Source organism: Molothrus aeneus, chromosome 6, assembly GCF_037042795.1.
Source record: "Molothrus aeneus isolate 106 chromosome 6, BPBGC_Maene_1.0, whole genome shotgun sequence".
Classification (NCBI taxonomy): Eukaryota; Metazoa; Chordata; class Aves; order Passeriformes; family Icteridae; genus Molothrus; species Molothrus aeneus.
The window spans coordinates 9,887,457-9,914,411 of NC_089651.1; the positions used below are offsets into that span (position 1 = coordinate 9,887,457).

At 47.0% G+C, this 26,955-nt stretch overlaps 2 protein-coding genes across 2 annotated transcripts; both read right to left on the minus strand.

The window, feature by feature from the left end:
- Nucleotides 1-336: 336 nt before the first annotated feature.
- CDHR5 (cadherin related family member 5) lies at nt 337-11,399 on the minus strand. The gene is made up of 14 exons (XM_066552695.1): nt 11,321-11,399; nt 10,956-11,131; nt 9,961-10,011; nt 9,537-9,629; nt 9,311-9,409; nt 8,072-8,182; nt 7,546-7,722; nt 7,100-7,190; nt 5,839-5,936; nt 5,301-5,507; nt 4,687-4,803; nt 4,110-4,182; nt 1,978-2,138; nt 337-1,113 (listed from the first exon to the last, which is right to left on the minus strand). Exons 1-14 carry the CDS (start codon nt 11,397-11,399, stop codon nt 526-528), a joined length of 2,121 nt encoding a protein of 706 aa, XP_066408792.1. The 3' UTR covers nt 337-525.
- Nucleotides 11,400-12,854: 1,455 nt separating this feature from the next.
- Nucleotides 12,855-26,387, minus strand: LOC136558364 (VIP peptides-like). Its single transcript, XM_066552752.1, has 7 exons — nt 26,314-26,387; nt 21,734-21,945; nt 15,426-15,522; nt 14,539-14,643; nt 14,176-14,280; nt 13,870-13,971; nt 12,855-13,251 (listed from the first exon to the last, which is right to left on the minus strand). The coding sequence occupies exons 3-7, from the start codon at nt 15,512-15,514 to the stop codon at nt 13,140-13,142; spliced, it is 513 nt and encodes a 170-aa protein (XP_066408849.1). The 5' UTR covers nt 15,515-15,522; nt 21,734-21,945; nt 26,314-26,387; the 3' UTR covers nt 12,855-13,139.
- Nucleotides 26,388-26,955: the final 568 nt, after the last annotated feature.

The window sequence follows — 26,955 nt, forward strand, 5'->3', positions numbered from 1 at the left end:
GTGACAAAGGAAACAGCAGGTCCTGAGCGTGGAACCTCCTGCTGGCAGGACAAGGGCCTGGTGGCACATTCCAGATATTTGTGCTGGAAGAACAGATCAGAGCCAAGCCCTGAAGTCAGAACACCTGCAGGCTTGGAGGGACTTGCTGACCCCTGCTGCACCACACCTAAAGGGAAGAGCCAAACAACACTGGACTGCTCCTGTGAGCTGGGCTGGCTGCTGCCAGCCAGGTCAGCTGCAGCTCTGCTGAACCTGCAGCCAATTTAGGAAAGGCTGTGCCAAGGGACCCAGGGGGAACAGGCAGGAAGGCGGAAAGATGAATTGCTTCCCCTGAAAATCCTAAGTGATATTCCAAGCTCTCACTAAAGGGTTAAATTAGCTGTAATCTCTTCTGGCCTTATTTGCTGCATTCAGACAAGCAGGACAGATAACCTCACCCTTCTGCATTCCAGTTTCCCCCCTGGGCTTCACATCAGCGAAGGAGCTGAAATTGTCCCATTTTTGGGGGTGTGTACCCAATTTCCTTTACATCTCAGTGTCATCTGTCCCTGCACCTGTGTGAGACATGTTGGCTGTCACCTCTGCTGCTGGGAGTGACGAGTTCTCTGAGGAAAAGGACACCCCCAGCCCTCCGCGGTGACCATCTGTGTCAGAACTTTCTTTCTCCTCCTCCTCATTCTTCTGCACATCTTGGTCACTGTCATCATCATCATTATCATCATCTGCTGCATTGTCCTCAATCACTTCAACCCTCTCTCCAGCCTCGGGGTCCACATCGGTCTTAAACCACACAGCTTTGTAGCCATCATCTGCCACGTGCCTGTCTGTTTTGAGGATTGACTTCACTTCTTTCTCCTGTCCAGCCTCTTCTTCCTTTTTTTCCTCTTCCTCTTCCTGGTAAAAGATGACAGTGGAAGCTATGGAGCCCTTTGGGACACTCTCTGTTTCCTCTGCACTGGAGAAGTGTGAGGCAAGTGCTAGCAGCTCTGGCACAGGAGTCTCTGCCTGGACACTGCTGCTTTCTGATGTCTCATGCTGCTTGGTGCTCACATCTGGCTGTTCATCTTCCTGGTAATATTTGTTCTGGTGACCCTCAGAGATTTCCTTGGAAAGCTACAGGAGGAGAGACACATTGTGACTGTAGGAACAAGAAAAGAAATGGGGAGCAGGAGGGAAGGGCTGACTGCAGTGACTGAGCTCCTGCTCAAGAAAGTTCAGCTTGGTTTGCAGTTAGACCTATTTGAAGCCAGGGAAAGATGCAGATCCCTGGAAGAGACATTTTTGATTGGCTCCATTTCTGGAGATTTCTCAGATAAGCAGGCTCATTCTCCAGGAGGGCTGAGCACCAGCACCACACACGTGGTGGTTTGTACCCAGCCCATTCTGCAGTGGCATTTCCCTCACTCAGGATGAAGGACTTTTGTTACTCACCTGAGCTATGTGCTCTGCTCTCAGGTCTAGGCTCCTGGCAGGCCCAGCCTATGGCACAGACCAACAGCTGGTCAGACAAACTACACCCTAAACTTGCAGTGACCAACCTGCCAGGGACCTGAGAGGTCCAAAATTAAATAGCTCAGGGGCAGACAAGTGTCTGAGCCCGGGCTTTGGGATCAGATATGAAGGAATTCTCCTCTCCTTTGACTATGGAGGATGAACTGTAGTTTATACCTCAGACAGGGGTTTTTCAGAGACCACCCCTAATGTGTGCCACTTTTATCCTAGATTTTGTTCTTCATGGAGCTGTGGTGCTCTCCTTACCATGTCTGCTCATCATCCACCACACAGCTCCTGCCTCAGGGGCAGAAGGAACAGCAGAAAACACCACCAAAGTGGTGCTACCTCTGCAGACTTTGTCTTGGGAGTGATTCACCACCTTCACACAAATGTGTGGTACTTGGACAGCCCATCCATACTTCAAAGCTTCCTCAGATCCCACTTTCTAACTCTTAGAAGTTCAGGTACAAACAAGGCACTTACCTTTTTCTTCACCAGGTATGTGAAAGGTTTTCTGTGCCATCTACTGGATTTCCATACCAGCACTCCAAGGAAGACTAAGGCAATTAACAGCAGTGCTGCTAATGTGCCCCCTAAGATAGCCATGTCCTGAGCAGAGTACATCTTGTCAGAGGGGGTTACAGCTGCGAGGAAAACAAAGCAGTGTTACAAAGCCAAAAACTGGCAGGCAGCATTTTCCAACAAAACCCTTCACTGTGGGAGAAGCTCCAATCAATTTTTGAAAGGCAAGGAAGCATCCTGTGCTTCAGAATGTGACAATCATATATCTGATACCACAGAAAATCTTTTTTTGCTGTCCTAACAGCAGAGGGCTTCTTTCTTAATTACACACAATATTGTCATTTCCAATAAATTCCATGAAGTGGAAATAGCAGCCATTTACAGGACAGTGACTTTTACCCTGTGATTTAACTAAGTTAATAAATACCTGACTGCATCAGGCAAGCTGATGCTACATGGAGTAGCTATTTAGTTCTTTGACTTTCCCACTTCACCCTTTTACACCAGAATGCAAAAATGAGGTTTGATTGTACGTCTGTTTGTGAAAATGCAAAACTTCCTTTCATCTGGAACATCCTCTCCAATACAGATGAGCACATCAAAATAAGAAACAAAAAACCAGAATAGGAAATAGGAAAAGCATTAGAAGGTCCCCAGGACAAGAAAACCTTTCTTGCTCTTTTGTAGCTGTAGCAATATTGCCCAGTCTGCTCAGGAGCAGTGTCAGGTGTTTGTACAGAGATTGACACCAGAGTGGAAAGACAGTACCATTCTCAGCTTTGCTTGCTGGTGGTGGGATTCTTTAAATTTTCCAGTTTCATTGTGTGTGTCAATGACTCTCATTAATGATTAATGAAATAAGGGTTTGTTCTCCTGCTGACCTGTTTATTATAATGGAATTGGAGTATTCCCTCTGCATTTGATTTCGCCCTTAGTTTATCATTAACACCTCAGCAAGGGTTTAGGACTTCAGGGAATTTTTGCTGCTTAATCCTGTCTCCTGGGGAGCTGCAGCCCACAGAGAGTCTCAGAGCTGTGTAATTCTGCATATTCAGCAGCACCATTGCTTGGTGTGGCTTAAGCAACAAAGGCACAATTTCAGAGTTGCTCAGAAGTGTTGGCGCATGCTTGGAGCATTTTTAACTCTGTGAGCTCACACGTGGACTAGTTTTATGCTGGGCTGTGCCCTGGAATGGGGGTTCAGTGGTTTTTAGCTGTGAAGTAGCACTGCCTTTAGGGAATCCAAATTTACACCCAGGAACTCACTTGTTTTTCCCACCCCACAGTGGTGGTGATCAGAGGGTGAAGTCATAGAACTTCACTCACACATCATTGTGAAGAATCCAGTGGAGTCTGGGCATTGTCTGCCTATCCTGAGATAAAATTTCATTGCTATTGGTTCAGCTTAACTCAGAGCATAAGAAGTTTCATGAACTTCAATCCTAATTTATTTATAAGACCAATCTAAGAGTCATTTCTCAGCAGTATGGAAGTGTGAGCTGATTTCACATTGACAAGGTTAAACAGTAGCCAGAGGGTTATGTATGAAGCCTCATGTCTCCCTTATGACTCATGGGCTGTTTCTCCTGTAAGACCATAAAATTCTGGTGTAAAAGACCCTGACCTGTCCTGACCTGAGTAGAAAAGCCTTGGCTCATGGGCAAGCCTGGCTTTGGGGTGTGCCAGCTGCCCTCTGCTCTGCCTCAGACAGGCAAGAACATTGCAGTTTTCTCTGTGTGTGGCTAAAAAGGAGCAATGATGTACCAAGGTCTCCTTTGCCATGAAAAGACATCCTGGGTTATTTCCCAGCATGAACCAATTTCAGTTTTAGCTTTGAAACAACAGCAAGAAAAGACACTCCAATACACAGCACCACTAAAGTCTCAGGAGGCTTTTCAAGGCATCTGGTGACTGCTGTGAGAACGTTGAATGTATTTTCTCTCTTAAAGCCACCACAGAACCTCCTGTAGGGTTGGGGTTGGCCTCAGCCCTGGCCCACAGACTTCAGCAGGTGACTCATCATGGCCAATTTGCCACAGAAATAGAAAAGACTCTCCAGAGTGAAAAACAGACACCCCCCCACCCCAGCCTACCTGTGGCAAGGATGACCTCCACCACAATTATGGTGCTTGCCTCCTGCAGGCTCAACACATCTTTTCCAACAGCCTATGGGAACATGGGAAAGAGATGGCTTAGGGACTTCCAGATCTCCAGCTCACTCTCAAGGTCTGTGGGGGGCCCTTGTACCTTGTCCCTGTTGTCACCACAGCTGTTCACTGTGGCTGGACAGCCTGGTCACAGGGGAACAAGAGCTCTGAGGATTCCCTGCCCTGGGAGTGGATGAGCTGAACCAGGTCCCTGCTCTGTGTTCAGCTCCAGCATGGTGCAGAGCACAGGTTCTGAGGCAGTGTGGGGCAGAAGCAGCAGGTGCTGGCACCTCTGTGTGCCTGCCTGTGAAACCTGGCAATGCTGGGGCCAGGCTGGTTCAGACAGCCCCACAGGACATGGCACAGTGCCAGGCAAGCCTTAGGCAGGCATGTGGACAAAGGGAACATCCAGCTTCTTACAAGTCTAAAGTTATTGACTGCTTCTTTAACTCAAGCAAAAAGGAGGATTTGGATTCCTCCTTTCCACACACCCCTGGCAAAATACCCAAGAAAGGTGCCCTACCTGGATGGTCACAGTTCCTGGGGACTCCAGCACCTTGTTGGTCAGGATGAGCCCATCTCTGGTTGCGATGAAATCGGTGCTGTTTTTGAGATAGTACTCGATGTTGGGGTTGACTTTCTGAAAGGCCAGAGAGAGAGTGGGTGATCAAACCACACTGTGCTTCACATGCATCTTCCCAACAACCCCTTGGCAGGATCTGTCCAAAACACCTGAGGTACAAGCAGATGTGGAGAGTAACAAATAAACCTGGGCTGAGCAGGTGAGAAAGGCTGAACTCGACTGCATTCACCCTGTTGCTCAGAGGCCAAGAACATATCACAAAAATATTTAAAAAAGTAAAAATCCCAAGTCTTAATCTAGTTTGTGTTGGCAATTTTAGTACTCGCCCAAGCAAATGATGTGTGTGGGACTGGCTTTGGAAGAGGAGAGTCCAGCAGCTTCTCCCCATGACATTACACCATAAGTGATTCTGGTATCTGTGCAATTTCCAAGGGAATATAACATGGAACACTAGAGGACAACATGTGTTTGCCTCTCCACTCCTCCCCCCCTAGTGTTTCCTGATCCTGCTTTAAGCCTGAAGCAGTGAGACAGAACACAGAGCAGTTTCTTACATCAGGGAAATCCTGATCCATTGCTGTTATCACCAGGGGGGTGGAAGGATCTCCAGCTTGGTAGACGAAGCTTCTCTGGGGCAGCCCAACAAACACCATCCCGTTGTAGACCCCCTTCTCAAAGTAGGGTGGAAAGTTGCTTTTAGTGATGACCTTGATCTCTACAGTGGCTACAGAGTATTTCCTTACATTGCTGACCTGGGTGGCCTGGAGAGGAAGAGAGAGAGATGCCAGACTTCTGCCCCTGATGAGACATGAAAGGACAGGCTCAATCTGAAGCCTTCATCAAATCAGCAGAATGTGCCCAGGGTGAATTTCATTTGCTGTCTCCACTCACACCTGAGGGGAAACTCTCAACTGCTGCAGGAGCTTTGCTTGTGGGTTGGTGCAGGACCAACCCACAGGTCAAACACTGGGCCCTTCAAAAGAAAGGGAGTAACTGACTTATTTTTGAGGTCACTGACTCCTGTCACAGCCAGGCTGCTGCTTCCTGGAAATCCAGCTGTGCTGGGTGGGTGGCTGTAATGTCATCACTTACCATAACTTGCAACAGAAAGGAATCTGGGGAAGTCACTATTTTGTTCATGGTTAGATTCCCTGTGTCTGCATCCACTGAGAACACTTTGTTTGTATTCCCTAGAGAAAATGCAAAGACAATTCAACCATCAGATTCCTTCATAAAGTGACCTGGAGCTCACAGACTCATTCTTCCACATCTTAGTGAAAATACCCTCAAGGAATTTTCCTTGGGTAAATACCATTTACCCAAGTTAAAATGCTGCTTTCCTTACCTGCCTGGCTGCTCCAAAGACTGGGAGTGATGGCCAGGCACGTAGAGGGACACATTAGATATGTGTGAACCCAATTAAATGAGGCAAAACAACAAAGCTTTGCATTTCCAGAAGCTAGGCCCACAGACTGTCAGTCTAAAGTATAATAAATGCCCGGAGCCTCTGGTGGAATTTGAGGACTGAAAATCTCCATCCAGTTCCTAGTCTGCTCTGGGAATGCTTATTTCTCTCTACTGGTTACAAAGGGAATGTAGACACAAACCTTGTATTTATGTAGAGGTAGAAATCAGATTCCTACATCTGTGTGGGAATAATAAAAATACCTGTGCTGGATACATGTTGTAAGATAAGCAGAATTTTTAGTTCTGTTCCTCACCTGAGACACTGTGGGTTCTCTGTTGACAGGGATCTGAGTCACTGATTGTGGGGAGTGAGGCCACACTCCATCCAAGTGCCAGTGGAATTTAATGTTTTTTAATACATTTGGCATCAGGGGGAAGTTCACAACTGTGCTGGCATGAGGCATAAAGGGAGAGGAACTTCACTTGACCAATATGACCTTTGCCTTGATCCTTTTGGAATCAAGACTAAAACAGGGCAGATGAGAAAGTTACAATGTGTTGGGGAATAAAAACATAATTCTGGGCAATGAATAGAGATTAGGCTGATAATGGGGGAATTTTAGGTACAGTTCAAAGACTGCATGAAATTAGCATGACCAGATTGACAAAATCACAGCTAAAAGTTTAAACATAAAACATGTCTCATCTCACAAAAAACCAAAATCTTTTTGAAACTGATTTCACTGAGATTGTTTTGTGGGACTGCAATTATTTTTTTTCTTCCTCTCTGTACGGTCTGTTTCTTCTACTTAATCAACAGCATTCTGTGGCTCTAGTTATATTTCTGTGGCAGAAACAGAGGGGTAAATCCCAGGCCCTCTCTCTTGGCAGGTACCACAGGAGACATGAGCAATGTTCCTTGTGGAAGGTGACAAGGTCTACTCACCCCCAACAATCCTGTACACGATCCTGTCATTGATGGTGTAGTCAGGGTCGACAGCATAGATGGGTCCTGGCTCCAGGAGGAGCGGGTCTGTCTGCAACAGCAAGGCAAACAATCACACACCACAAGGACCAGATCAGCAACTGCAGCTCTCCCAGCCCAGGGCAGATCCCATGGCTCTGCCTGGACAGAATGGGATTTATTGCTGGGAGGTGTCTGTGACAGGGTGAAGGTGAGACAGCCTTGGGCTGGTGTTCCAGCTCTTGCCTCTCCTGTGATGTGCTGTAGGAGCAGAGACAAGCAGTGCTGCTTGGGGTGGGGGATGACAAAGGCTCCCTGTTCTGCTGAATCATCTGCATTATACTGGAGACCAGCACAAGTTCATGGAAATGGCTCAGTGCTTCCCACTGGGAAGAGCCCAGGGGCACTGTCTGAGCCCTCCTGCTCACCGACATCTCGGAGATGTTGACCCTGCCAGAGTAGGGGCTGCTGATGCAGACGCTGGTGTCATTGTAGAGCTGGGTGCAAGGCAGGAACCAGGGTGCCCGGGTGTCACTCTGCTTGATGGTGATGGTTATTGTTGCAGTGGCCATGTTGGCAGGCTCAGGGCTGGTCACAGGTCTGTCCTGCCCCCAAGGCAAAGCACACTCATGAGACACAAGTTTCACTGCCAAAACAAGGGCCCATCTGCCAAAAGCAGTGGACTGGGGCCCTTTAGCCATTGTCACTCCATTCTGTTTAATTAGAAATTCATGTGAGAGTAGCTAAAGCAGTAAGTTATCTTGTTCTGCTGACAAAAGTGGGCTGACTGCAGGTCTGTCACTAGAATTATGGAGAGGGAAATGCTGCTCCAAATGCACCCCCCTCCAGTCTCCACCCTCCCTCCTGTTATCCCAGAGATGTCCCATCCAGACTCATCCTTCAGATAAGAGGGACCATGCAAACGAGGCATTCTGTTCTTCCCAAAGCACTTACCCTTGCATACAAGAGCAATGTTGTTGAATTAAATTTGTCATAGTCCAATGCTGTTTGCAAATAAATTTCCGGGTTATTAACTCCTCTTATGGCAAAATAACCGTCTGTGTTCTGGCAAGGGAAAAGGAAAAATCCTATAGCAGACTCAATTACAGACACATTCCAAATCCTGCTCATTGTTATCTTTGTCATCCTAACTGGACCTTTAATCCTGGGGACCTGGATGAGGGGCACTGTAGGAATGTCTGATCTACTTAATTTTTGGCACTGCACACTGGAGTTGCCTAGCTTGTCAGAAAGTTTTGTTCTTGTGAATTTCCTCTCACAGAATACCTGCTTTGACTGCCCACCTGCTCAGTAGCTTCTGGATTAAATCTATCACCTCATTTATTTCCTATATTTAGCAAGTTGCCTACAATCCTTGGTTTTGGGTCCCTAATGGCCAACAATCTCACTTCCATGCACAAAAAAGGTCAAAGATGGCTCAGCCTTTGAGAGCTGGCAGGATCACCTGCCTTAGCCTAATACAGCTGGACTGAAAGAAACTGTAAAGCTGAGTTGAAGTATCATGCGTTGCATTTTACTCTATAACCTTCTGCACTTGCTTTGGTTCTCCTTTAATCTTATGCCTCTGAATTTCTAAATCCCTCTGAATTTACACCAATGTGAATTGCAAAGTCTGATCCCAGAGCTGAAAAACTGGTGGTTTCTGTTCACAGAAACTTAAATTCCCTGGGGATATAGAGGTAACAGAGGCACTGTCTGCTCTCTCCACAACACTTTTCAAAAATGCAAACATACATTTGGTTTTTCTCTTGAATTTCCTTTTGATTTTAGTTTACAGCCAGCCCTTGCACTCTAGGCTGGCACTGGTTTAACTGTGTGCACATTTCCTGTGCTGCTGTTAGCAGCTAGGGCAAGGACTGCTTTCCCCATCAGACTCAGTGCAATTCTGAGCTCCCTGAGGTACAAAGGTCTCCTGATATGTTTACAGATCATGCCAACAAGACTTCCCTCAATCATTACAGCTCTGAACATTATAGATGAAAGTTTAATCTGTACAGTGCATTAGAAGTGTGAGCCATAAGAGAATTCAATACCTGCCAAATTGATGGCTCTGTTCTGCTAAGAAAATCAATGTTTGAGTTTTGTAAAGGTTGAGTGAGTTAAATGTAGTGATCTTCTCCTCAAAGCTGGGGCTCTTCTTCAGAGCTACTGTTTGTCCCCAGAGCTGCTCACCTGCACTGTAGTGGTGAGTTCATAGTAGATGGTGTCCAGGTCAGCATCAGTAGCAGTTACTTCTTCACGGGCTACAATGACTGTGTCCACTTCTGTATCCTGAAAAAACCACATTGTTGTAGTTATTGTCTGTGTGAAATGGATTGAAGTCCTCTCCCTGCTGACCCTTCCTCAGTCCCACAGCACTCAGTGAGCAGTGCCCTCTTCCATTCCCAAAACCCCTTACCTCTGGGATTTGCCTGGTGATGTTTGGCTGTGGAAACACGGGGGGGTTATCGTTCTTGTTCAGAATGGTGACTAGGATTTGCAAGGAATCGCTCTGCAGAATGGGCAAATCAAAGAATCAAAGACAAAAATAGACTATTGGGGCTGATCCTGCTTTGCACAGTGACCAGAGGGGATGGTGTAAGGATGGGGCCAGATGGGGCTGGGGTTTGCAGCCAGCCCACGTCCTGGGCAGGACTGTGGGCTTGCTGCCACCTCCTCCCCACTGGCAGAGCCTTGGCACTCTCTGTGGCTCTGAGAACAGTGTGTCTGTCCACAAGAGAAGGACATCTGCCCATCCCAGTGTGAGGATTAGGAAGAGCAGAGGGAAGCAGGTGCTGCCTGCAGTGCCTTGTCCCAGGGCTCAGCCATAGGAGAGCACTCACCTGGCCAGCAGGGTCCTTGCAGGTCAGGGACAGCAGCAGCACGGGGTCTTCCTGCATGAAAAACAAACCCCCTCACTGTAGAAACAGCCCAAGAGTACAACCTCTGGCTAAATTAGTCAAATTCATGCTTTGCTGAATCAGAAACGCTGCTGGGTTTTATCTTATTTTCAGGTCTTATCTAACTTTTCCTTTCTTTCCTTAATGCTGGGATCTTGTTTATGACGATATCAGAGCAGCCCCATCTGCCAGGCACTCTCCCTTCAATTCCTGTAAGATGTTAGCAGAGCTAATCTACCATTCTCTCTCACCTCAGGTGAATTCAAACAGATTTCTTTTAAAATTGAATAAATCAGAAACATTCTATGCAGCAAGTACGGTGACACCTGTGGGGTGTTAACTCAGGTTGTTGCTCTTCACTCAAGTAAAAGTGGGTTTTTATATTGAAAGGGAACTTAAGGATGCCTGTGGCTGTATACAGAGCACTCCAGGGAGCTAAAATAAAGTAGCAGCCACCTAAGTGAACACAATGACCTTTTATACTGCTTCACACAAGATGACAGAATCCCAGAATGATTTGGGTTGGAAAGGACCTTAAAGCTCATCTCATTCCAACCCCCTGCCATGGGCAGGGACACCTTTCACTAGCCCAGGCTGCTCCAAGCCCCATCCAGCCTGGCCTCAGACACTTCCAGGGATGGAACAGCCACAGCTTCTCTGGGAAACATGTGCCAGGTCCTCAACACCCTTACAGTGAAGAATTTCTTCCCAGTATCCCATCTAACCCTGCCCTCTGGCAGTTTGAAGTCAGTCCCCTTTATCCTGTCATTCCAGGCCCTTTAAAATGGTCTCTCTCCATCTTTTTTGTAAGCTCCCAAATTCACACAACTGAAATTACTTATTTCCTCTAGAAACAGGTCAAGAATCCCTGGAAACCCAAGACTCCAGATTGAAACTCATTGCACCCCATCCTTACAGCCAGCCAGCTGAAGGTTTACCTCATAGTCCACACACTTTGTCAGCTGCAGCTCGGAGCCCTCAATGGTGAAGAACTGGCCATCGGGGTAACTGGGATCAATTGTTAGGGTGTACCCTGGCTGCACATGGATGGTAGCCACCACAAGAGGACACTCATTTTCAGGGACACTTGGGTTGTTGTTACTGACAGAACATCCTGGAAAAACATATAAATAAGATGCAAAATTGCCCAAGGATTCACATTGTGAAGGAGCTGGGCGAGAGCTGTGGTCACAAGCTGTAGAGCAAAGGGGTCTTGGAGCGCAGCAACCTCCCACCTGTAACAGGGCCACCCCCTCCCATGGGAGACATTCCTCAAAGACATGGACCCTGTGAAAGAGCTTACCTGGTACCTGTGCCGAAATCTGTGCCAAGAGGGGCAGCAGGAAGAGTGCAGACATGAGAAGCCAGTGAGGAATAGCCATGGTGAGCTGCCAGTTGCTGAAAAATCCCTTTTTCCAATTAAGCTGATCTCCCTGTTCTGCCCTGTGCCCTGTTTGCATTCACCACTTTATGGCACCAAGAAACACCAGCTGGCTGTGGATTGCTGTGGTTCAACCTTTGCCTCTTTGCCCCATTGGATGACTTATTGAAGGATTTACCAGTCATGGAACATGATGACACATAAATCCTTGCTGCTTCTTTTTTCTCTGGATCTTTCCTATCCTAAACTCCCTGTGGCAACAAGGATATATTTGAAGCAGCTCAGAACTCAGAGCCAAGCCCTTGCCCAGCTGAGCACGCAGGACAAGGGCTGGTACTTAGGAAACTGCCTGTTTACTCCAGTCTCTCCCACAGGAAAGGGGGAAAATTTGGTTTCTGATGTGCCAGAGATGGGGTCTGTATCCCACAAGGTGAGCAAGTGGATCCCAGCAGTGACAAGGCTCACCTGCAGCCCAGGGAATGCCCAGCAACTTTGTAGGGAAAACAGATCTCCTTTTACTGGTGGCTGCTCCTTCTAGAGATGCTTCCCAGAATCTCCTTCCAGGACATTCCACACCAGGAGATCTTCAACTATTTGAACCTCAGCAGCTTCCTGAATTTTTCAGGGGACCTCTGCTCTCACTGATCTTTTAAAATTCATTCTGATTTCAGGAAGTTCTCAGATGCTGTGCCTCAGCCAGGTGGTTACTAGCAGCTTACTGAAATCCAGGCTGTCAACACTCCTTCCAAAAGTATTCCAAAAGGAATCTTTACTAGCAGAGACTTCCTATGGACCAAAATGAACAACTGCCAAGGCTTGTTCAGCTCCTCAGTAAGGGAATGGTGCTTAGGCATGCATTTGAGTCAGAACAGCTCCTTTTGCAGGTGTCAGGTCCATCACAGATGCTGAAACTGCTGGAGCAGGATGGGCTGGGCAGGGCTGCACAGCACAGCACAGGATTGCAGCTGAAGATCCTTATTTTAGAGCTGCTCTCCAAAATCCATTGGTTTTACAGGAAAGCTGGTGTGGCTGTTCCATCAAAGGAAAGCAATCTGCCTGTGTGGCAGAGGTATAGTACATGAACCTCATTAAGTGGTGGGAACAAATTATTCCTTGTGGAGCTTTGTCTTCAGTGGCTGTGACAAAACTGGGCCATCAACTCCAGGGGCAGAATGGAGAGGAAATAACTTTTACAGTGATTATCTCTGTTGTGTAGCTCTCAGAACATTTCTTTGCCATAAGACCTAACATCTGGCTTTGTTCCTGCTACAGGGAGCCCTGATTCTGATCTCTGCACAGCTGCACTGTAGGCACTCCCCAGTCCCAGCTATGTGTCCCACCATGCTTCACGTGGGGAATTCTGGCAAAATGCTCCTCCCCTGCATTCCTAATAATCCAAGACCTTGTAATGGAACCATCCTTATTCCAGTTTCCCAAAGAGCAGCCAAGGCACAGGCACAGCTAACCATTTTTATTTGGGATCAGCAGCAGGCAGCCAGATGCCAACACAGAGTGGAAGGGATGTGCTTCACCCAGGCTCCATCTACTGACAGCAGTACACACCCACATGCATTTCACTTGGGATAATCTCAAAGGTTTCATTGGTTTTTGACTGCTTTACAGGATTATTTTTATTTATTTGCCTATCTCAAGAATTTTTCCTAAGCAAGAGCTTCCCTGTTTATTTTCAAGGCCATACATGTGCAAAGCTGTCTCCTTGGCTGTTTCTTTCTTTTAACCTTCATTCAGAACCATCTGTATCTTCCTTCATGTCTGCAACCAGCTGCTTAGAGAAGGGACAAATGTACTGGCTGGTAATGGCAGCAGCCTCCCTGGCATCTCTGTCCGAGCGGCTGTGGGAAGGGAAAAATCAGGGACAAAAAAAAGAAAAAAAAAAGAAAAGAAAAGAAAAAAAAAATTATTTCTGAGAGCATAAACTTCAGAAAGTGTGACAAGGCCACCTTGTGACATTGGGATGACTCCAAAGAGCAGGTCATGATCCCCATAGAGGGATCATGGCTGCCTGCTGCCAGGCACTCTACAAATGCACAGTGGTGTTTCTCCTCCATTGTGGCACAAGAGGTACTAAGGGCCAGTTTATTCCTCCTAATTACAGTGATTTAAGAGTGAGATGTCTAAGGGAAAGCAGTTGGGCATTAGGAAAAGACAATGTCCAGGTGCTGGGACAACCCATCCTGAGGTGTGTGTTCCAATCAGCAGTTGAATTCAGACAGGGTAGCAAAGGCTTTCTTTCAATTTTAACCATTAGATCACATTTCCTAATGAGATGAATAATTGCTTCAATCCAGAATGACAACTCTTAGGAAATTATTAAGAAAAGATATTCTTTTGCTTCCCCGGGTTTTACTATTTTAACAACTGACTTTTCTATGGCTGTTCATAAAAGCCTTCTTTTGGCTTCAGTATTGTGGGGCTCAGAGTCACAGAGGTGACCAATCCCTCTCACCTACCTGGTGTTCAGAAAGCTCTGGTACAACCAGAGAAAGCAAAGTTCCTCAGGTTTGTTTACTCCCTCTCTCCCCTGCATGTCAGTGTTGACTGGGCCAGGAGAGCTGGTTTAGATAAAGAAAATTAATAATAATTAAAAACCCCAAACCACCAATTATGTAACCAAACCACCACCACTGCAGAGCAGCACTTGCAGGTTGTGTTGTATCTGCTGCTGTGCTCACAGACATGGCCTCAGTGGGGGCTGCTGGCCCAGTGTGGCAGTGAGAGCCTGGGTGGGGACTGGGACACCAGAGGTTCCCTCTCACCTGCGCTTGCGGCCCATGAGGTTTTGAATGAATTTCTGAACCTGGGCGTTGCCTCTCATCTTGCTGTACTCACTGGTGAACAGACCATCCGAGTGCCTCAGGGACCTGTGTGGGGACAACATGGGACAGCAGCTGCACCTCCCAGCCATGTGGGACTCCCCATGAGCCACAGCAAACAGCAATGCCTCTCCTTCCACCACTACAGGGCCTTGTATCCCTCCCCTTCCCCTCCTCATCCTGGGCAGCCAGGGGCTGGCTCTGCAGCTGGACAGCTCAGCTCCATGGGCAGACCCTCAGGGCAGGGATCCCACATCCTCCTGGAGACTTCCCTGCCCCAGGAGGGTGGGTGTGGCTGGTGCTCACCTGTCCTTGAGGCCCACCAGGTGCTTGACCAACTGCTGCACGTAGGCGTTGCCGTTCATCTTGCTGAGCTCGCTGTGGAAGAGCCCGTCTGCGTGGCGCTCCATCCTGTGGGTTGGAACAGGGAAAAGGGGGAGTCAGAGGGTTTAAAATGGTTTAAAAGCACACGAGAACAGGCATTAAACACTGCTGCCTCAAGGCAAGAGAGTCCCAAACACACATGGGCAAGAATTCGTACCACTTTGGCAAAGTTTCACAAAAATAGGGGGAAAAAGGGAGTTTAAAAAATACCTTTGTTAAACATCGCACAGGAAAATGACCTGCCCTTGCTTTTACTGATGTAATCACCTTGCCACAAGGATGTGGGAATGTGGGGTTATTGATGATTCAGCACAAAAGAGTAGGACAAGAGGCTGGAGAAGTAATAAACAAATATCCAGAGACACAAAGCTGAAGAGCATTTAGGAAAGAGCAGCAAAGACCAGCCCTTGCAGGCGACCCCCTTGGTGAACTTGGTGAACTTACAGGGTTGGCTATTTCTGGTTATGTTTTCATGGGACCAGGCTGTTGGAAACACAAACTCTCACCTTTATCAGGCTGTGTAAGTGCACAGGAGAAAAACAGACTCGAAACTGTCCTTGTAGCTGTGTTTTGTTTTGGGGTCACAAATTTTCTTCTGAATTAAATAAAATTAACTTTCTCATCCTTAAGCAAGAAAAACATTTACAGTATTTGCACTCATTTAACCAAATCTGTTTAGGGAAAAAGAAGATCCACAAGCAAGCAGATGCAAGTTCAAGAAGGCAGCTAAAAGGCTGGGTTTTCAGCTAGCAGGCTCTTTGAACAAAAACCATGGAGAAAAAGAAAGCAGAGTCCTGAGAAAGGCTTACCTCTCCCAGGATGGCAGAGATGCTGAGAAGTGGGACAGGACAATCATGGGAATAATTACTTGCCACAGAGTTGTCATCATGGAAACCATGTTCTCTCCTGAAATAAAGCATGAAGTTTTGTGAGCAGCAGGACAAGAGGCCTTGGTGTGTATCTGGTGCAGTTCACATGCCCCACAAAGACAGGGCTGGAAACACCACCACTGTAATTAAATAAAGCAGGAATTCCTGCCAGCAGAGGGAATAAAGAGAGATAAACACCTGGAGACATCTGCAAGGGGCTTTCAGACAAAAAAAAATTACATATGATAAATAAAATTTGTTCACATATAGAGGAAGGGCTTGTGTGTGCCCATATCCACCTATCCTCTAACCTTTCAAGAAGGAAAAATTAAATAACACAGATCTGAAGTCACAGCAGGCCCTCCTATTTTGTTTTCTCACTGAAATAAAAAGAAAAGTACATTTTGTTCATCACAAACCATGGCATATTTTCCCCCTTTATTCCCAGATTGTTTCCCCCTTTATTCCCAGGTGCTCACCCTTCCTCAAGGATCACACAGCAGCCCTACCTGTAATTTGTAATACACTCCTCTATTTTTTATCTTCTTCCTGCAAAGAAACAAACCTTCATCACTGTCCTACAGTCTCTCAAGATGGCATTTGCTAACCCCAAATCAAATCCTCCCTTGGTTTTTACTTTATTCTGAAGCTAAACAGCACAAAGAACATGCAAGGAGAATGTCCAAGAATTCAGAATACTTTCTAGCCCCCCCTTCTGGGACTCTTTGCTGCTCTGGAGGTGCTGCAAGATGAGAAGAGGCACAAGGAGAAAGGACAAGAGTGAGAAATTTATACAGAAATTTATTCACTGTAAACTACAGGGCAAATATTTAATGAGGGCTGCAAAGCAAACATGTGAGAGGATGAAGGAACCATAAGCTTCATCTCACACACACTTTGAGCTTTAGTGTTGTGTTTTCCTGCCTGATCCAGCTTTGAGGGGATGGAACAGTAAAGCAAGAAGGACATTTCAAAGATCAGCATCTTACTGGAATCCAAACAAGGCAGCCTCCACAGTCCTGCGATGCAGGAGGAGCTGAAAACAGCCCCCAAAACCACAGCATCCTTGGGCAAGGGGCACCTGAATCCTGAGCCTGTCCTTCTATCTGCCCAACAGCTGTCACACAATCCCTTGACCCCAGGATCTCACCTCAGCATTTGGCCTCTCATGGGCTGGCATTTCTCTGGCAGCACCATATTTAAGAGACCATTTAAAACCCCATCCCTGGCTCCAGAGTTTCCCCTCTCTTCACAACCTTTCTAGCTGCTAATCTGGTGATCAACTTCTCTTTTCTCTTCCTGGATGTAATTTTGTGTCCCCTGGGTAGACCATATTTGCTTGCTGAAGTTCCCAAGAGCAGTGATAGCTATTGGGGAACTTTTCCTTCCTATCAATAATGATTTTTAAAATTACCCACATCCCAAGAAGCAGGTAGATCTCCGGTGTTATCACTGAAGGGCTGTTTAACTTTAGCAGGACACTTCCAAGGTTTTAATTTCCTCCCCACTGATGCTGGTTTTAAATGACTGCAAACTCTTTGGCCAGCTGGGACCTTTAGCTGAAAGAACTACACCCTGAGCCAGGCAGGGAGCCCTGAGGAGGGAAACCCCCATATTCCAGCACTGCTGCTCAGGACATGGGTGGCCTCATAGCAATGGCTCAGTGAGGCATCACAGAGGTCTGAAATCCACCCAAAGTGAGAGAGAGGGGAAGGCAGCCCATGCAGCACACTCACCCCAGCAGGACTCACCGACCTGGGTTGCTCTGGGCTCACAGCTGATGCTCCACTGCCTGCTCCTCTTGGGGACCCCTATAAATCTGCAGCCTTATCAGAAGCAATTATTTGAGTAAAGATATGGATATGAGCAATCATGATTAACAGCAAATAATGCAGTGGGGTTGGAATGTCCCTTTAATTACCTGATCAGGTCATTCACAGCAATTTGATGGAATATTTCTGCTGATGGATAATAATTCCTGCTTCTGCCTATAATGACATTTGTTGGGCAAACATCCTTGTACCAATTGATTCACTATGATTGTCATAATTATTTCCTGGCTTTAATTACCTCTTGATAGAAGCTTAATCTGTTCTTGTAATTTCATCCTGGCTTGAGCTGTTTGCAATTGCCAGGATCTGTCAGGGAGTCCCTGTGTGCAGCAGTGATTTGGCTGATCAATGTGTCACTTTTTTAGGGCAAGAATTGCCTGATCAGTAGGATCAGGGCTCACTTTTCCATGAGGGGGCAACAACCTTTTGAACTGTGGTTTCAACTGGGAAAGGTCTGCCAAGTACAAATTGTCACAGTATCTAAAAAGCCAGCATACTTATACACGTATGGAAAACATCCTGAATATATTCGCTGCCATTGCTGAGGTTTGGCTGGTCTCAAATACTGCAGCTAAAGGTGACTCAGAAATAGAGGAAGAAAATAAGATTACCCTTTCTCTCCTTCTTTGTATGGTATAAAGTAGCTTGGAAGGAATAAGGAATAATAATAGTAAAAAAAAATTAATCTTCCAACTGGAGAAATGGGAGCTTATCTACTTATCTTTTTCCTTGGAAAAGCAAAGGGCATCCTCATGACTAGAGGACTGGGAGGGACAAGATTTCCCCCATCATCTTTCTCTTTGAAGAATGCCCCAGGGCCTGATGAGCAGAACCTCAGCCCTCCAGCTTGTGAGTGCAGGCTGCAGCGAGAGCCCTGCCCCAGGGACAGGGGAAAACAGCAGGGACACTCCAGGTCCCTTTCCAGGCCTGGAGCATCGAGACCTGCCATGGTCAGCACTAGGACAGGGGAACCCATTTCCTCCTCTGGGACCTGCTCTGGTCCAGGCATTTCCCAAACACTTTCCTCTCCTCTCTGAACCTGCTTTCTCCAGTGGCAGCCTTCTGCCTCTGCTTCTGCCTGCAGTGGTGCTGGCAGCTTCAGGTTTATAAAAGAGGCTGGACAAGATGTAGGGAGGTAAAAATTACTAATGTGATTTTCCTTCCTTGGCAAACAACCTCAGTGGGTCTGAAATGCCTCCAAGCTCTGGGGAAACTCAGTTTGCCACGAGAGGACAAGAGAAGAGGTTGGAATGACAAAGTGGCCCCACGATGGCAGCAGAGGGTGTATAACAGGACACTAAAAGGTTCTGGGGACTGGAAGAACATGAAATAAGTAACCTGATTAACTATTTTGCAACAAAAAATGGGGTTTGCCTCCAGCAGCAGGGGCAGAGTGAAAAGGTGATGGGGTAGGAAATGGTGTGGCTATGCCCAGCACTGCTGCAACTTAATGCAGGTGACAAATGTGGGCTCGAGCTCCAGTGCAGCTCTGAAAGCCCCTGATGAGGATATTCAGGGCCATGAAGAGAGCTCAAAAGCATTTTCAAGCTGAAATTTATAACTGAATAAACCAGAGCCCAAACCAATTCCTCAGTCCTGAAACAACATTTGATTCTCCTTAACCAGAATTTACATCAAACTCTCATCAGGAGACATTATGGAAATAGGAGTAATAAAGAATCCTGCTTAACAATATCAGTTATAAGGAGCTTTGTGAATTTGCACCTTGATTCTCCATTTGTGTGAACACTCCAAGTCCCAGCAGGAGAGTGGAGATTCCCCTTGCCTGCATCCAGCAGGCACAAAGCAGGATTAAATCATCCATTTAGATGAAATCTATAACCCATTATCTATGTGCAGCATCACTGCAGAGAAAAGCTTTCAGCTATTTTCTGGCTCTAAGAATGACAGAGGAAATGAGCGGCCTCACCTGATCCCTGCTGCTGTACCACTGCCACGCCTGCAGGTGTGGGAAGTCTGGGCTGGACTGATCCCAGCCCCGGGCTGCCCTGACTGACCTGTCCATGGCACAGGAATTTTAACAAAGTGCCACAAACAGGTGACACTGAGCAGTGCTGAGGCTGTGCACACACAGTCCTTGAAGACAGCAGGGAGAATTGCCCCAGGACAAGATGGAGAAGGGATCTATGAGCTTTGGGGCCATCCCTGAGCTGCCCTGGGGACGCTGCCAGGTATAAAGCCATCAGGATCTTTGTGCAGTCACTTGTGCTTAGGCTTGACACCGACTGACATGCCCAGCATGCAGAGACCTGTGATGGGATGCATTAAGTAAATCCAGTTGCAATGGGTGCCAGGGCTATTCCCAGTAACCATGCTGATGCCTGGGACACCCTCGTGCCAACAGAGAGCAAAGATTATGAAACACAGGGACCATCCCCCTTCAACACCCAGGCTCTGGTTACTGCTCTGTCTCAAAGGCATCAGAGCTGAGAATGGAACTGAGGAAGGTCTTTTTGCTCCTCTTTACAGTGGGAGGGCTCACGAAATCTGCAGTGTGAAAGGCAGCATCTTAGAGCCATGTTGTGACGGTGTTCACAGGGGTTTTCAGGTGAGGGAAGAGATGAGAATGTTGACTCCATGTTCAGAAGGCTTGATTTATTATTTTATGATATACATTACTTTTAAACTATATTAGAAAGAATAGAAGGAAAAGTTTCATCTCAGAAGGCTAGCTAAGCTAAGAATAGAAAGGAATGAAAATAAAGGTTTGTGTCTCGGACAGAAAGTCCAAGCTAACTGGGCTGTGATTGGCCATTAATTGTAAACATCCAAGATGGGCCAATCACAGATGCACCTGTCGCATTCCACAGCAGCAGATAACCGTTGTTTACATTTTGTTCCTGAAGCCTCTCAGCTTCTCAGGAAGAAAAATCCTAAGAAAGGATTTTTAATGAAAAGATGTCTGCGACATCATGTTAAATGCTTTAGCCCCAAATTTGGCAATATTTGAGAGAACACGTGAGCCTGGCCTTTTTTGATGTTGGAGGTAAATACAAGAAACTGCATTTCAGAAGAGAGGATTTCATCACAGAGCTACCTATCCTAGCCCACAACACAGGGAGGATGCAGGCAGACTCTCCAAAATCAGCACTCAGAGCTCTGGGGCGGGTGGAGGGTGGGTCATTCTGAGTTGTGAAGGGGAGGAATTCCCATTCACCCTTCAAAGTAATTGACGCAGGAGATCAGAAAATATTTTTCCCTGGTGAAGCAGTGTGGATGCATTCAGAGGCCCCCTCCAGAGAGCATTAAGAACAGTCTGGAAAAATGCTGCTATTGTCAAGTGGACATAGTTGCTCCTGCCTTGGACAAGGAAAGCCCATCCAGCCTTTGAGGTTGCTGTTTATTCGGGGCAGTCCTTACAAAGTTTGCCCAATCCTTGCCAGCCTGTCCAGAACCCAGACCCCACAATCTGCTGGAGCTTCTCTTCTTCCAAAAGACTGGCCAAAACACAGCCCAAAATCTTACAGCCATGCTTTGCACCATGTCTTTGGGATGGTAAAATGCACAAGGGTTAAGCCAGGCCAAGAAGGCTGTGGGAGGACCATGTCATGCCCCACACATGTTCAGCAATGCTGTCCCAAGTCCTGATGGAGCTGTCCAGGTGTAGCTGACCTTTGGGGAGCCCAGCACAAGCTGTGCCCCATGCAATGGCAGCACCAGCCCATGGCAGGGGAGTTTATTGAGGTCAGATGGTACTAGGAACTGCATGGCTAAATCCTTCCTACGTAAAATACCCTTTAATCAGCTTACAGGGTGTTCAAGAACTTCTACCTCCCCCATTCCTTTTTTCCCGTTCCTGTGTCTGTGTCAGGCCATGTGGGCAGTGGGGATTGGCTCTGTGTGTTTGCAGGTAAGCCTTGCCCACGCCACTGTGATGACAGTGATACTGCTCCAGCTGAGAGCAGATTGGAGGAGATTCCTTGCATCACTCCCTGGTCTGTAAGAGAAAGGACCCTAATTGGAATAAAGGGATTGGAGGATTTAGCCTTCTAAATGCTCCTTTCTTGCACAGGATGCTTTCAGGAGTGGTTTTAATCTTTACCACCTGATTTAATGATTTTGGCTGTAAGAGTGAAGAGTGGGATGGAAGGAAGAGGCAAGTAGGGCAGCCCAGGTGGGCTTGGAAGAAGAAGGAAGATCACAGGCCCATATGGTCATGGAACCTCAGAAAAACACATACCCCAATCTCAAAGGGGCAAATTAAGCTAAGAAGGTGGGTAGATCCAGGATATGTGTGTCTCTCTTTGTACCTACTTGCTCCTGAGTTACACAGGCTTGGATTGCCTGTCTCTCTCCCCTGCTTTGTTTGACTGAAATATGTGGCACCTTTCTGGATTTGCACCAGTTTAAAACAAAAATTAGATGTGAGGGACAAAAGCACAAAATGTCACATACCTGGAGTTGTGCCTGCTTAGTCTGAAGTCCAGGAGGGAAGGTGCTGGACATGCTGGTGACATCCATGGCTGGCAGCATTATCCAGGGGAAAAGGACAGCAAAACATTTGTCAGGAGCTCTGGGTTGTGCTGGAGCAGATCTCAGTCATTTTGGTCAAAGTTGTATCAGCTTCCTGCCAAACCCTTGGGTGAAATCTGCAGTAAACCCCAGCTCTTTTGAAGGAAAAAAAAGTAAATATTAGGTGTTTGGCGCATACTGAAAAAAAAGAAGAAAAAGTCCTCAAATGCTTGAAACATTTTGCTAAGAACTGGGAAGAACAAGGGGAAAATTATCCTGTTGGTGCAGGAGTGGTACCTTGAGTGCTGGCAGGGTGCCTTGGCTCTCTTGAGTACAGGATAAGAGATAAGAGGTGCTTTGGAAGTGAGAAGATCCCTCTGAAGCAGGGATAGGTGCTAAGCCAGAGGGTCTCCTGGGATGCCTCCCTAGGGATGCTGATGAGCCAGGCCCATCCTGCAGCAGAAACACCTGTGACAAGCCATGAATCTGGAAGGGCTGCCATGAGGCACTTCCCTTCTGCAAGCAAATAAAGGAATCATGGAATCATTGAGGTTGGAAAGGACGTCCAAGACCATCAAGTCCAACCTGTGCCCCCACCTCGTCACCCAGCCCAGAGCACTGAGTGCCACATCCAGTTGTTCCTTGTCCACCTCCAGGGATGGGGTCTCCACCACCTCCCTGGGCAGCCCCTTCCATTGCCTGACCACCTTTTCCATGAGGAAATTCTTCCCGAGAAGAAATTCTTCCTGCCTGCTTTGGGAATGGGTGCTCTAAGGGGAAAGAAGGGTTGGTTTTACTGTGGCTGGCACTGTGATCCAGAAAAGGAAAAGCCAAGCTCAGGGCACAGCTCTTTTTACAGGAAGAAGGGAACTCTGTTTTCCAATCCTATGAGTGCATCATGCCTGTCTCCCTGTCACCAAGGAAGCCCAAAGTAGTTTATAAAGATAAGCTGTCACTCCCATCAATCACCTGCTGGAATATTACACCCCATGGAACTCCTTCCAAACCTTCCCTGGTTTTCCCTGGGTTGGTTTTCCCACCCAAGTGGGAAAAAAACCCCAAAAACTGCCCCCTGGTTATGTTCCCAGGGTGGAACAACACATCCCAGTGCAGGCATCACCAAAATGGCAGGAAAACCAAAAAAACTCCCCAGCAACATTTTTAGTTTTAGAGAATCAAGGCATTACTTCCTTCTGGTCAGGATGTGCAGCAGAAATAATTTCATCCACACATTGCCTGTGTTGTGCAGAGAAAGTCATGCTTTGATTACACACAGGGACCTGACCACAGAGGACTGGGTGGCTTCCTCCCCAGGCTGCTCTGGCCACCCTCACCCTGCTGGCCCAGCACTGCCTCCTGCCCAGCTGGAAGCTCCCTGTACCTGCACTACAGGAGCACTGAGCACGCTCACACTTCCCTTGTGTCCTGCCTTATCACGGCTCTAATTGGCATCAGCGCTGTAATCTCAGCCTCCAGCTGTTTGTGTGTCTGGGAAGAGGAGAAAGCGCTTCGGGGAATTAGTTTAGAAGAATTAGAATGTGCACTGTGGCCAGCTGCCCCAGGTGTGCCATCCCAGCAGCTCCTGATACAGCTGCCTGGGCTGCATTTCAGCTCATCCCTCCCTGACTTTGTCAGGCACCTGAAGGGACACCCTTTTCAGTAAACAGGAAGATGAGCATGGAGGGAGGTGCACTTACAGGTGCTTGCTGCTCCCAGTCACGCCTTTCCCTGCCTTTCCTGCTTGTGTTGGCTTCCACTTCTCCCCCTGCCCGGGAGGTTTTTCCCAACAAGTGGGTCTAATAAGCTCAGTGATGTTTTACACCCAGCAGGAGCTCTTGAGTTATATTATTTTGATCTGTCCTGTGGCACAAGCCCTTGTATCTCATCGGGTCACCCTTGTGTGAGATCAATTATGTGGTTAAGCTGAAACCAGGCATCCACAAAAACATCTAGTTTTGACTCCAAGCAAACAGAGATGGAAAATGCAGCCATTTTCTCCATAGTTTCACCCCTGACAGATAACCACTAGCATTAGTTTTTACATCTTACATGGACTTATCATAATTTACCAGAATGGTAAATGTCAAGAGATCCATTCAGCATGTAAATAAATCCCTGCAGCTTCCTGGGGGACTGGGAGAGTCTGGAAAGCCCAGAGAGCTGAGCCATCTTCTTCTCTCTGTTGCAAAAGCTCACCTGAGAGGGGGGGAATGCTGCCTCTGCCTCCTTTTTGAGAAATGCATTACAGGAGATTGGAAAGCAGGATGGCTTTGTTGCCTATGAATGTCTCACAGAAAATTGCCAGGCTGAATATAGCAAATAATAGGAACACGATTGGCCTTGAAAGCTTTTTGTTTTCCTCCCTTTGTCCTGAACCTGAAGGCAGCCAGGAGAGCTGATGCTATCAGGGCACTATTCATCAGCTGACTTTGGCACATCTGTCCTGAAACTTTGGCAGCCACATTGTTCCCCTTTTCTATTTAAATTTGTAGTGCCTCAGATGTGAAAAATTACATTGATAAAAGTTCCATCTCTTTGTGGAGACTCTGACAGATGTCTCACTTCGTAAACTTCCTGATCCTTTGAACTGGCTGTGAATCGAATCCTCCATTAATTTATCCTGGGGGAGTCTCTGCAGGACTCCTCCTGGCTCCTTGGCAGAGGACCAGCTTCACCACAGCCATAAACCACACTGCTTATCTCCCAGAGTTTCTTTTCCAAACACTCCAAAACACTCCAAAAAGGCAGATCTCCCGCTGGTTTGTTGGTTTGGGTGTTTTTCTGGTGCTGCCCTCTTCCCGACACCAGGAGCAGCTGTGGTGTTTCTACAACTTCTGTCAGAGTGAGATGGGGAATGAGGACACTGCAGGCTGTGCATCCAAACAAAAAAGGGTTGTTCCAAAACACCAACCACATCAGACCCTCTCCAAAGGTGCTCTAAGCATTCCCAGTCCATCACTCCAGCATAACTCCTCCTGCTTTCCATGAGGGTGACCCATTACTCTATCCTTTGTCATCTGTTTTTGTGCAGTGACACAACATGACTTTGGATATGCTGATGTAAGACAGACTTTCCTTCTCCTCTGCTAGGAGAGCAGCCCCTCTTATCCAAGAAAGGAATTGCGTTTAATGTCTGTAGCCTGTTTGCCACGGAAGCACTGTCCTAATTAGTGCTTTGCATGGCTACTCACTTCTGGAAGTCAAAAGCATTATTTCACATTAGTTTAACCCACTCCAAGATTAAACTAGTTTAGGATTAAGGACCTGTTAGTCTGGAATATGAGCTTCCACACTGAGAATTAAGAGTCATTCAGCACTAACCCACAGGGAAAATTGAGATAGTGAATGTAAATTAACTGTTAAAGGGGATTAGAGGAATGCCACTAATCCCTGTGGGAAGGCAGGAGGACAGCAGTCACATTTCCATCCTGCTCTCTTGGCTGCTCAGGTGGTTTAAACATAAATAAATTAAGAGTACTTTGTCCACACAGTTTCATTAATGAACTTCAGGGCCTCCTTTTACTACTTTGAGTTAATTTCTCAGAATAAAAAGGACTCTAGTGAATGTGGTTCTGCTGTCCCAGCCCCTCACTCAGTGAGGGCTGTGTCAGGAGTCAGGCTTTAGGGAACAAAGCCAGATAGGAAAAGCTGTGACCAGATGATGGAAACCATCTTCCTTGTCTGAGCTTGCCAGCAGATGAGGTATCACCAAGCTTCAAACCTGGCAGATGTGCAGCCATGCTTGTGTCCACCTGAGTCCAACAGAAGCCATTCCCAAAAGGAATGTAGAGATATAGGTATGTGAGTACCCACTCCAGTGCTGGTGACAGACAGATCTAGATGTGGTCCTACTCAGGCCAGATGGAATTGTCTCTCCTGTCTTTGCACACTAGAAGAGGGAGATGACTGGAGAAACAAATCCATGGATATTGGGATGAACATGAGGATGGGCAGCCTTCACTAGGGTGGGAAAGAAGGGTGGTACAACTCTGCAGTTACTAAAGACATGGCATTCTTGCTGGCTTTAGAAAAGACCTGGAAGCCCCATGTCTGGAGGCAGAATTTAGCCAACCAGACTGTTGTCCAAGTGCTTAAACCAAGGGAATTTTCTCTTACTCATGTATGAAATTGCAGAGCCACAGCAGCTGGGCAAAACAGACTGTGTGGATCAATTGCTGTTAGTCCAGTCCAAGGGAAGGACAGTGCTTGGATCTGTGTCCCAAGGCTGACACCAGGGCTGCGGCCTTTCCATGCTGCACATGCTGGGGGATAACTGTGATCCTTTCCAAAAAAGAGTAAGGGAATTTTGGGCAGCAGGGGTAGGGTTTGGAGAGAGGATTTCTACCACAAGTCTCAATAGTTTGGGTGAAACTCTGATAGCTGCAGCCTATAAACAGATCTTAGAAGCATAAAAATCTTCCAATTATATATTTTTCCCTTCCATGCAGTATAAATGTCCCTTTACTGCTATGCCTTCTCTTCCCACCATCTTCCACAAGCAGCAGGCTGACCTGAATGCTTACCTGGCATTAACATCTGGGCTGAGGTTTGGTGGCACAGCTGCAGAGATGCTCACAGAGTCTGTATCAGCTCCCACATCTCCCAAGTCATCTGGGCTGGAAATGGAAGGTCACACCTCTCATACCTCCTGATCCTGCAGGTGCATAGGTACCCCTCAAACAGCATTTTTCTCTCATTTTCTGCAGTAAAACACCCCAGCCCCCATGTTCAGCTCATGACCTGCCACCCCATCTTTGGTCCCACACTTGCTGCCCATCTGGTTCCTTCCTGTATCCTGTATCCTGTATCCTACATTTCTGCAGTTGGCTATTCATGCCCAAGCATGGGTAAGGTGCAAAATTCCTTTTGAAGAGCATTTTGCATTTGCCAACTTATCAAGAGCACTTTTAATCCCTCCTCCGTGCTCTAAGACACCCTCAGCATCCTGTCTTGGCAGTATCTTTAAATTTGATTATGGACTGTGTCTCTATGGATCTCTCTATGGATCTTTACTCAGTTTAATTACAAACTCCTAAACATTACCAGATTCTACACACACATCGGAATAAAACTTCCCAGTTATTCACCCGACCTGTACTAATTCCAATTCTTTAACATTGCTTAAGAGAACAGCCCCGTGTGAGAACGCAGCAAGACCACGTGAG